This window comes from Schistosoma mansoni, chromosome 7 (genome assembly GCF_000237925.1).
Source record: "Schistosoma mansoni strain Puerto Rico chromosome 7, complete genome".
Lineage (NCBI taxonomy): Eukaryota > Metazoa > Platyhelminthes > Trematoda > Strigeidida > Schistosomatidae > Schistosoma > Schistosoma mansoni.
In genome coordinates this window covers 3,378,027-3,390,695 of record NC_031501.1, presented here as the reverse complement: position 1 = coordinate 3,390,695, position 12,669 = coordinate 3,378,027, and the positions used below count along the sequence as shown (strand labels likewise).

Sequence of the window (12,669 nt, the reverse complement as noted above, 5' to 3'; positions counted from 1 at the left end):
AGAGTTCATCCTGTAAAACAGAAGTAGATAGAGTGAGATTATGGGTTCCAAGTTAAATGTCTATATCTTTTTTCTAATCCTAGCTCTACTCCAACATAATTCAATGCTTCTTAAAATATTGCAAATTGGCAAGCAGTGACTTGAAATTCAAAATGAATATAATGTAAAAAAATTAAGTTATCTTCATTGTTTAAACCAAGAACTGATCTTAGATAGATCACTATTGAAATCTAGATGCACTGGACGGCCATTTCATCATAGTATGCAACTACTCAGTAATGCACATCCATGGTTTGATTCCTGGACGCAGAGTTGCAAATATTTATTCCTCAGGAGTCCTATACCAGAACGAAATGGTCATCTAGTTCCAGTTTTTGAATTCTAGTTCTAGTTAAGATTATTTCGTAATTTAAACTATGAAAATTCTATAATCTTCACGATTCCCCCTAATAATCATTATCACTTAATTATCATAATTCAGTGCTACTATGAACTAATAATTAAATATAATAATATTTATACAAATGAATTACTTTAGACTATTTCGTTCACTATTGTGCCCACAAACGTACATTAAATAAGAAGATAAATAATCAAACATACAGGAAGTCATCATTTGATTCTTATTTATATATATATAACACTATATAAATGTATACATATCCAAATATGTATGTATATTCGTAATATTTTAAATCAATCTCATTGAAAATTAATTTTTAACCATTTAAACATACATCTCTAGTGGGTACTTAGATGCAAGAAGAGAGCGATATATATATATAGATATATATATGAGGTAAGATGGAAACAAGTGCTAAGGTCGGAAGAAATAAAGGAAGTCAACACTATCAGAGGACATTGATGGTGAAAGTTATACAAAGAAACATGATACAAATAAAAAAAAACATAACCAGATACTCCGTAAAATAGGTTATCAACAATTCCGCTATCAACTGAAAATTGATCATAAATACTGATAATCATTCCAATGAATGTATTACACTGTAAACATACCCATATCTAATCTCCGATATGTATATATGTGTATATACTTAACAACTGCTAATTACATAATTACGAAACATTATTATTACTATTACTATTAATTATTGTTATAAGTAGTAAAACAAAAAAGGAAGTCAACTTAAGAATATAAACACAGTGAAAAAAGTCAAAATGAGAATTTCAATTTAAGGTTAAAGAGAGAGTGAAATATTATCATGATAAGATGATCAGTATTGTTGGTTGTTTATTATTGCCGTTTTATTATACATCCATATATATATATATATATATATATATATATATATATGTGCATATATGCATATACATCATTAGTATTAATTACTCTTAGTTCAATGAATACAACACATTGTGAAGTTTGATTAAGCTTGTCGGCTTCTTCGCATATATATGTATTTAGTTGCTAACATAAAATTTAATGTGGTGACCGAAATTCGTTAAACAAATACATCATAAGGTGTTTTAAGTATAAACAAACGAAAATGTAAAGAGATCATTAATTTAGAAAAAAAAAGTGTACAATATTGAGTTTATCCGGTTTAATTTGCTTCATTATATCTATCTATATATATATCCTCGGGTTATATTTCGAAATATCACTCAATATACTTTCCAATCCTGAACAGATGCCTTTTTTAAATTCATTTAGTATTGTTTGTTTGAATCTTCCCATCGATGTGTTAGGACTACAACTGGTCAGTCTCTAATTGGCATATGTGCATACTGTGCGTATTGCCTCGATATATCGTTAATTCACAAACATTGTAAGCAAAGATGAATAGTGTCTAGCAGTGGAATCCAGGACGCCAATTAGAGACTGACCAGTTGCAGTCTTAACACATCGATGGGAAAATTCAAACAAACGATACTAAATAAATTTAAACTTCACCCCATTGCACAAGCAAGCGGCTATCAGGACTCAGTGGCCGAGTGGATAACGCGATGGCGTTTGAAGCGAACGGTTATGGGTTCGAGTCTCAGAGTGAACATCAACTCAGATGCAGGTATATCCAGCTGACGAGTCCCAAATACGACGAAACGCGCATCCTGGATTCCACTGCTAGCCACTATCCATCTTTGCTTACAGATACCTTTTTTGTTGTGGTTTTTAATAAGTTTATAATTCTTATCAGCGGTTATCACTCAACATGATCATAGATCATTCCTAACTAGAGGTATGAGTGAATTAAATGAGTTGAGTGAATTTTATGCGTAGGTTGTATTCACCACAGATTGATCACAATATGTGACTTCTATGCAGTAAATAGACTCTTGTTATCTAATTCACTATCTTAAAGGCATGAAGGAAACAGTTAATTATTCGAACCTTTGAGTTTGATGTTCATTGATAATACAATTCCAATTTCGATCGATTTGAGTTATAACGTGACGAATATTCGAATTAGTGGTAACAAGTGTTTTAACCCTTATATGTCTGAATATCATTTACTAGCTCTCACTAGAACTTCAGAAACGTCTTGAAGTAAGTCAATGATATCTTCAACTGATATCATTTTATGATGAATACAACCTACTAAAATTGTACAAATCTTCAGGAAATATCTTCATCCAAAACTTTATTCATCGAGAAAGTCGCTCTGTTATTTCAATCAGTGTTCAGATTATTTTGCCCACAGCTCAATCTTAATCGTTGTCAGACGAAGTTTATCATTAGTCAAAGCATAAAGTGATAGTGAATAGGCAAAATAAGTATACTTGAGATAGAGAGTAATACAGTTTGGACTGGTATTGACGAATCTAACCGAGTGATATCAGTTAAACTATCAGTTGTAATATATATTATTCTAATAAATAAGCAGAATAGATTGAAAAAGAGTATATAACTAATGAAAAAAGAATAACGATAATATTTATTGGGTGATACAGATTAGATTTCTTAAAAATAACTGAAAAAGGTTTCATTTAGTTAAGAATATTCATCTTAGATGTAAACTGAGGATTACAGCAGGATTACTCTCCGATTCTACTCTGAACCAATCATGTTTGAGATCGCCTATGATCACTTACTGGGAAGTCATAGTCTATTGAAAAATATCATTTGTATACAGTTACTTTTCATGTCTTAAACTGACTATCTGTCAGCTGTTTTCAATCCGTTTCAACTTCAGTAAATAAGAGGCGGTGTGTGGAACCCACTGAGATGACATTTTTGAAACACGAACAAGCCACCATAAAAAATGTGTGAAGATGATAACACCAATTAGATCATGTTCACTATACCGGAAATCATGACCCAAGACTTTGACATTGATTGTGGGGCATTGCCATAGGTTCTGCTCAAACCTTCGGAGATAATGATAACAGAACATAGTGATTTTATGTTGAACTTCAGCTCAAAGGAAGTAGGCTTTCAATCACATAGCAGAAGTCTTCTATAACATGCATTACGTATAGGATCTTTTACAACTAAACTAACTTCTGAATACTATCAAAGATGTCCCAGATTAGTATAAACTTCTCTGGGTATCTATATAAATGAAGTGATATAATCTTGTGAGCTAATACTAGAACTCATATAATTCTATAACCCTGATCGCACGAATAAACAGAGTAGTGGCTTTTAAAAAACACTAACTGACTGTAGTGTAGTCCATTGAAATCACTAATTAAAATATTCTACTAGTTGTATTAAGATGGAAAAGAAGAATATAACTTTAGCTGTTTCAGTACATCAGGATTTGAATGATGTGATCATATGATTTACATCATGGATTGATCAAGAATCCAATGAATGTCCAGTGCTCTCTGGTTTTCAATGTTTGTTTAACTAAAGCTTAACCTTCTCTACAACCCACCCCTATAATACTAGCAACAGTTATGTGCTCACTACTGGTTAATTTCGAGAAGTAATCTTTCAAGATTTATAGTAAAGAGCTGTCATCAGTAAAGTTAAGTCCTATGAGATATAAAGGAACTACATTAGAAGATAAGGGGTTAATTGGTAATTATACACGAATAAAATTGAATCCCGGCCTAATACTTGCTGATAGACTAAATGTTTTGGGATCAATCCCTTGTGGTGCTGTGGACACGTACTGGTGATTAGTTCCGTACTAGGATGAAACATTTATCCTTTGCTTTCCGGTTTTCACTGATTGTTTAACTCAAGATCAGTCAATGGTCTAAACTTTAGAATGCAACAATATTCACGACCTGCTCCAGACTGTAGGAATGGTCCTCTTCTCTTCTCACACTTTAAAGAAATAACACCATTCTACATTTCCTTTATTACTGTATAGTTTCTTCCAAATAACACTATTTACTCATAATCCTTTTTTATAATAATTTCTATCTCTTACAGGAAAATGGAATGGTCATATTTAAGTTTTCGTTTATGGATTGGTATATGGGTAGCTCTTGCCCTATTCATTATGGTTGCACTTGATCTAAGCGCATTAGTCAAATTTATAACACGTTTCACTGAAGAATCATTTGCAGCATTAATTGGTTTAATATTTTTTATTGAAGCATTAAAGAAAACTTATGCAATATCAAAAAAATATAAAGTAGATTTGTAAGTCTTTGATTATTATGATGATTGATCGGGTTTTTGATTTTCTTTTATTATTGTTTCCAAGTGTTTTTTAGAAATAATCCATATTTTCTCTTTGATCTGTTTTTTCTTAATGATTTATCTTTTTGTATGATTGTTTTTTTTTAATTTCTTGAGAATGCTTATCGATATCATGTGGTAGATTCACCAGGCACAATTACGATAATTAAATAGTTTACCTATATTTCCTGTAGGAACAGTGAACTTCTAAGTACCAATTAATACACTGATTAGGGAAACAACATCCAAGACCTTAGTGTTTTGATTAAGATCATGAATTGATGAATGTTAGACCACCATTGAAAATCTGGAAGTACTGGACGGCCGTTTCGTCCTATTGTGGGACTCCTCAGCAGTGGGTATTCACGATGTGTTTATTGGTCGTTGATCTCCTCCTAGTTCAGTGGTTAATCGGGAATCAATGACAGTATGTGGATCAACTCTATATATTGTATTCATTTCCAATTATGACTTTGAATTCATTCAATAATATACTTGAAATGTCTGGCCACACAGCACACGAAATAAAAAAGTCATATTTTAATTACAATTAAAGCACAAGTGTTAGCTCAGCAAACATTACAAAATTAATAAATAATAACTGAAGAATAGGAAAATGCATAACATCGGTTAATAGTTTCAGTGAAAGCTTACAACAAAGAAATGTAGAAATGCAACAATATAATAAAAATATGAATATTAATAATCTGAAAAATAGTCCCAAAAGTACCTACTTTTCCAATATTCGTCACTTAATAAAAACGACTAATACTTTTAACTACCTAGATTACTTTAAGATTTGCCGTCAGAATTTCATCTGATTGTTTTAGAGTAGCGTGGCAATTTGAACTGATATACACATGTACTAGGTTCTGCGGTGCATTTGATTGACTAAGTTACTGACTGATAATCAAATTGGCTTCATATCACTTTGAAATGTCAAATAATTCTTTTTTTTGTACTGATATTGAGAAACGTTTAGAAGTCTACAAATGAATTCACTATTCATAATACGAGGTCCTAGAGATTGTTGGATTTTTCGGTTTCGCGGCATAGATTGATCGTTGTTAGACAATCACTGATAACCAAGAAACACTGAATATCTGTTTCATCCTAGTATAGAATTTGTCCAGTGGTAGTTTACGTCGATGGCCTCTTTGGAGATCTAACTAAATGATCTCGCTGGATAACCACTTAATATTTAGACCATTGAGTTGACACCGGATAGTTTTCATCTCTAACTTGAGCTAATTCGCAACCACCAAACGTTGTTACTGGCGTTATTTGTCTCACACCCGACATGATTTAAGTATGCTGAAATGTTAGGTGATTCAAGATGGTTGACAAGAAGCCCATTCACGTACAATTTTGACATAGTTCATACAATCCCGAGTCAATTAGACTATTGTTCACATTACAGGATGGTCGATAGTTTTATGAGGCTTCAGAAACACTAGACAAACGGAACATGAAAATACATTTCAAAGTGACTGAATTAACACACAAACCGTTGGATGTTTATCCAATGATTTATGAGTAAGAAGCTCATTTTTAGACATGAAAATCCTGATAGGATCATACAAGACTTACTGCAAAGTTGTCTCGTATTAAGAAGAGATAGGTATCCTGTGGTTCTTAGTTTTCATAATAGTTCCCTAGCTGAATTCATTCTTTAATGAATATCAATCTAAACCAATCTTCACAAATCTCTTGAATATATTTATAAATAAAAATTACACATTTCTTTACCTATACAGGTGGATTACTATCCTATTGTGTAATCAATCTATAATCTTTGTTACAAAGTGTTATAGGATTGGAAATGTGACATTCTTCTAGGATGATATTCATCTTGCTGTACACCTTGTTATCAAATGATCCATAATAGTACTAGTAGTAGTATTTTAAGAGTGACTAAGAAACTAAGTATACTGTCTTTTTTAATTTATTAATTCGACTTGTTAAAGTGTCGATAGGTGCAGTCCATACATTTTGTGTTTATTTTACTCTACTGAAATTGAACCAGTTAAAGCTTTATAAATATTCATTAGATTAGATTTTTCGTTACTGTTTTATAAATTTCATAAACTTTAACATCATCTTTAAATAGTTCATTTTGTATTGTTTGTTTGAATCTTCTCATTGATCTTTAGGACTGGAATTGATTAGTTTCTTATTGGCATATGTGCATCCTGTGCAGATTGCCTCGATCAATTTCAGTCCTAAACACCAATCGGAAGATTCAAACAAACCATACAAAATGAATTTAAACTTCACTCGATTACATAATCTAGTGGCTTTCGGGACTCACTAGCTAAGTGGCTAACGCGGTAGCGTTTGAAGCGAACTGTACTCGGCTCGAGTCCTCGAGTGAACATCAACTCTGGGATGCAGGTGCACCCAGCTGACGAGTCTCAAATAGAACAAAACGCGTGTCCCGAATTTCACCGTTAGCCACTGTTTGCTTATCATAAAATAGATTTTATTAAACAATTAGTTGCAATGAATTTAACAAGAATTTCGGTCATGTAATCTTCTGTAGATATTTACTATTTTCTTGTAAGTTCATAAATATGATCTTTATAAAATGAAACATATTCGTAAGTTACCAGTATATGATCAAAGATGTCTTCCAAGCACTGTTCGCTTATTCTGACACCATTGAGTTATAAATATGCCGATTCGCCTAATAAGATTGAAAATCTACATCGATTTCGGTGTTTGGGATATTTATCACACATATCCAATCACCGCCTATCCTGAAGTTTGATATTTCTTGAGTAGGCATAGGTCGGAAAAAAGCTTAAGGAGGTCCAACTAACACATAACATCATTCCATAAAGTCATTTACTGTTGGACTGAATCATGTTAGTTTATACAGACTATCTGTGGTTGAAGTCTTCACGATAATCACGACCAATGGCTATGAGATATTTCTCAAAGTCAGTCACAATAAAACAGATGCATTCACTCTTTAAATTAAAATACTTATATTTTTTTATAGTTGAAATGATGAGTCAATTGATGCTAGACCACCATGGAAAACCTGGAAGCACTGGACGGCCGTTTCGTCCTATTATGGAACTCCTCAGTAGCTAAGTGCTCCGGCGCGAGACTAGTAGGTCCTGGGTTCGAATTTTGCGGGTGCGGGATCGTGGATGCGCACTACTGAGGAGTCCCATAGTAGGACGAAACGGCCGTCCATTGCTTTGAGTTTTTCCATGGTGATCTAGTTTCAATTGACTCATGATTTCAACTATGAAAATACTGAAATCTCCACAAAACCCCTTATATTTTTTTTATTCTATAACTTCATTCTTCCTCCTTACTCTATATAATACTTTTTTTTACTATTTCACTGATAATGTAACTACTCATTAACTTCTTTCTATTCAACGAATTGAAAGGATTCTACTTATATTAGTTAACTACATATTACCATTATCTCTTATTATATTTTTTCTATGTCCATAACATCATTTACTTAAGCTGTACAATTATATTTATAATTAAATTTTACGTTTCATGGGTTATGGTAAAAATAGAGGGGCGTTGCATAATTTAATAGATTCATCAAATATAAAGAGAAGAGGTGTAGTCATCACTTAACCAGATAATCATAAAAAAATAATCAAATACTTTCCAAATATTAAAATGCAATTTATGTAATGGTCCTTAATGTAATAAACAATAAGAATTTAAAGGAAAAAATGTCAGAGTTCCAGTGTAAATTTGTGATCGGTAAGATTTAACCATGTCGGATTAGAGTACAGTAAGTTACACATCGAAGACAGTCACTCGATACTGCTTTACAAGACCGCATAGCTTATTCTAGCTTAAGAACAAACCAATTTACTCATTCTTCTGCAGTTACATTTTGACTTTTTTGATTAACTTTAACTGTTTTCATATGAGCGTATGAGTGTGCACTTCTTATCCTATTCACTAAATGCATGTAACTGATTTCTGTCTGACTAGAAATATCGATTAACGCTTGATTGAATGGAGTTGGCTCACACGTCTTCTCCACTACGCGTCATTCACTTCGCTCTCTTCTTTTCATTATCTTAGCTTCATCCCTCCGATTGTCTGTCCATATCAATGAGTGTACAAACTATACGTATTCAAAAACCCGTTCTCGTATTTGGCTAATTTAGTTGCGTTATTCACTAATGCGGTTTAAGTCGATGATGAAATATGAGGGTAGCTAGGATATGTATATTTCGATAACAATCATTTGTACGATCTACCTGAAGTTAGATGTTCGAGGGTCACTAAATATTCTTACACTTAGCAAAACTTTTGTCTTTATCCAGGAAATTCATTTGTGAATATGAGCAATGACATTTATATGACAATATAATTAGGGAGATATGATCAATTAACAGTTGAACGAGTAGCAGTAATAAAAACCATTTTGAGCTGATTTTTTACTATCAATGTCTTTCCCCACATTTAGATTTGGCGCTTGCTAGAAGTGGTTGTCTGAGCACAGTTATAGTAATCCGTCAACATAATCTGTTCGCTGAGCCACGAAACCCTAAGACTCACCATGTAACTTTCAGTTGTGTTTTAATTACCTACTTAGATATTAAAATCACCTGTCACTATTATTACATCTCAGCGACCAGCTTTTTGAAAAAGGATTGGAAGCTCTCCATGAAAATTCATTTTCTACATTATCTGAGCTGAAATCAGTGGGAGCGTATATTTATCATATTTAATTATCGACTTAAACCGCATTAGTGAATAACGCAACTAAATTAGCCAAATACGAGAACGGGTTTTTGAATACGTATAGTTTGTACACTCATTGATATGGACAGACAATCGGAGGGATGAAGCTAAGATAATGAAAAGAAGAGAGCGAAGTGAATGACGCGTAGTGGAGAAGACGTGTGAGCCAACTCCATTCAATCAAGCGTTAATCGATATTTCTAGTCAGACAGAAATCAGTTACATGCATTTAGTGAATAGGATAAGAAGTGCACACTCATACGCTCATATGAAAACAGTTAAAGTTAATCAAAAAAGTCAAAATGTAACTGCAGAAGAATGAGTAAATTGGTTTGTTCTTAAGCTAGAATAAGCTATGCGGGCTTAACATAGCAACCGATACTACAAATAATATTATCTAAATGTTAAACAAGTCTTAAGTACATTAGTCCTATTCGAGTTCGAGTCTCTGTGTGAACGCCAACACTGGAATCCAGGTACATGTAGATAACAAGTCCTGAATAGGATAGGAACATGCTCCGTGCACTCTACTGCTAACCATACACTAAAATATAGTACTTAATGTATCCTATATTCCGAAAATATTGACTTACATAACATTGTCATTATTATGATAAACTACTCAACAGTTTTATTAATAAAACAACACTCAATTTTAAATAATTAAATAAATTATCAATGTACTAAAACAAAACTGTTAAATTCCACATTCTATTCAACTCCTTTTTTAACTTAGCACCCTCCTCCCCTCCCCCAATCCACTCTTGTTTCCAACACCTATAATAAAGATTACAAAAATGTTTTTTTTGTCATTTGAAAATGCAGAAAACTGAATAAATATTTTTTTTATTTTTGCGGGGTCAAAATTCAAAAAAACAAAAAAAAGCTGAAATACTCTATGATCCAACATGGATTGTACTAAATGCTAAACTTGTCATTCTAATTTTTGTTTGTTTGTTTGTTTTTCAATTGAGTTTTATTTGCATATTGAATATTGAATAGTATTAGGTATCAGTAATAGTATTAGCATATTTCTTTAAAAAATAAAAAAAAAGTTCTGCTTGTGAAAAAACCATAACCTTGTTGAAAATTATTATGTTGAATCAAAAAAAATAGGGTTATTTCTCATTTTGGAATCAAAATTCATTTTGTTTGAATGTGTAATGGAAAACTTGTTTTTACTGTGGATTGTTGTTGTTGGATCCCGCGTTGTTAATTATTTTATTGAAACAAAGCTGTTAAATTCCACTGTGTTGTTACGTAACAAAAAACTAGTTACACTTTTCTTTGTGGACAAATCTGGATGATGTAATCAAAAAAATAGAGTCTGTCACAACTATGTTACAATAGGTTGATCACTGGTGATCAATATCTTAATCTCATTCTATTGATCAAGCTGCGATGTGGCCACTACTAGTGTAATTGACTTGACATCGTGTACACTATGTTGAGAAGTTGGTATACATGACATCGGTCACTATTTAGTGATCAACCAGTTGTAAATACATCTCAATCCTACAAAAGAGGTCAGTCGTGATCCGAAAAGCTCATTAGTAATGTCTGTGACTGTAAAGCTAAGTGACAAGGTATCAGTTGCTTCAAGATTACAGGTACACCTTACTGAAAGTGCTAAATAGCACGAAACTTAGGTTGAAGAGGTTTTCCTGTCGAATACACCTTTTAATCAAGCGTGATACTATCCTTAATAACCTCATAAATCCACAGTTATAATATGCTCTGCATATTAAACCTGAATATGTATGATGAAGTCACAATAATTAGTAAAATGTGAACAAGATTAGAAATTATTTTCAAAATATTAAGGGATATGATGCTTGGTTACTAACTACCCACTTCATAATAAAATGACCCTAGTTCTTCTATGTAGGTAACATTTAATAAATCACAAGTGTTTTATTCTTAAAGACCTCAAATTTTGATGGATTATGCTCAAAACACAAATTTGCTCAAATTTCATTCAATTAATTCTTTGATAAACTTTTGCAGGGCTAGAACAGCAAACATCGTGACATTGATAAAGTGAACTCATTTCAATTTTTCCTATGCTCTAAACTTTCCATATACTCAATGAAATGTATAAGTGAGTAAATTATTGGAGTTGAACGCTGAATGCTGGCTAATTGATTTAGAAATCAGATACTTGCCGAAAGACTCAAATATCTTGGGTTTGACCCTCCGTGACAATATGGATGTTGACTAATGAAGGGCTTTACACTAGGACCGAACAGCAATACAGTGTTTCCTGGATTTCCATTGGTTGTTTAATTAGGATACGTCCGTAATGTGAATTCTAAAATTTGGAATCCTTTATGAGCCTTCTACTAGAAATTAATATATGAAACGTCTTGCAAATGCAATTTATTACTAATACCATGAAGTGATCTAACTTAGACAACCATTGAAGACTCAAACACAAGTTTTTAATAAATAAAAAAACCTAGATCATCACCTCTAACCTCTCTAGCTTCTAATATGTGTAAGGGATGAGATTAAATCTCAAAATAAAAAGTAATATGTATCTGGCAAACTACTCTAAATGATTTGGCGCTATCTACACAGTATGACTACGTTGTCGACCAATTGTAATAGAATGCATTTTCCACAATTTTTCCAATACCACCTAAGAAAACTTGCAAATTAAGCGCATATTCAGGGACAATAATGATAAAATTGAACTGCAGTCACTTTGGCTATGTCCATATAAAATACTTTTATCAGTGAATACAGCTGAAAAACTCACCTTTTTGGGCGGGTGTATATGTAATCGATAAGTCTGTGTGGATTCCAACTCATTAACCCAGTGTTTCTGTTATATTCTGCAATCTTTCGAGTTTTATTCATCCTATATGCCTGCCCAAACCAGCTACTTGAGCGAAAATACCAAGAGTGAGTAGCAACCTATTACCGGCTGACCCAACAAAATATGCGAGCGCTCTTCATTCATAAATAAATATATATATTCCACAGAAAATAAAGCTACATTTTTGGTTAATAGTGTATGCTCCTTCTCTCAGGAAGGTCAGTTAAATCTTAACCACTGGCATATTCCCGTCAGCATCTTTCACTTCTCATTTGGCCTAGCTGACCCAGCGGATCAGTTTATTTTTATTTTGTTATCATTTCGTTGAACATTTTGAGTTAATTAACAAAATCAGATTAAATCCTTAGTATGAGGGATTGTGGAGAGAGCGTTGAATATTGTTGTATGATCAGATTTAACCTACGGAAAACAGTCATTGAAAGCCTGAAAACACTGAACACGTTTTGGTATTTTAATGAGACTCCTCAACAATGAACATTTACAACCCCGC

The 12,669-nt window shown here is 32.7% G+C and overlaps 1 protein-coding gene across 1 annotated transcript in view; it reads left to right on the top strand.

Moving 5' to 3' along the window:
* Smp_127940 (putative sodium bicarbonate cotransporter (nbc2, 3)) overlaps positions 1–12,669 on the top strand; it is a gene marked incomplete at its 3' end in the record, with an annotated part of 101,574 nt that overhangs the window by 42,078 nt on the left and 46,827 nt on the right. The window contains exon 12 of the mRNA XM_018798626.1: positions 4,349–4,561. Within this exon, the coding sequence (XP_018653549.1) occupies positions 4,349–4,561 (213 nt within the window). The remainder of the gene's footprint in view (positions 1–4,348; positions 4,562–12,669) is intronic.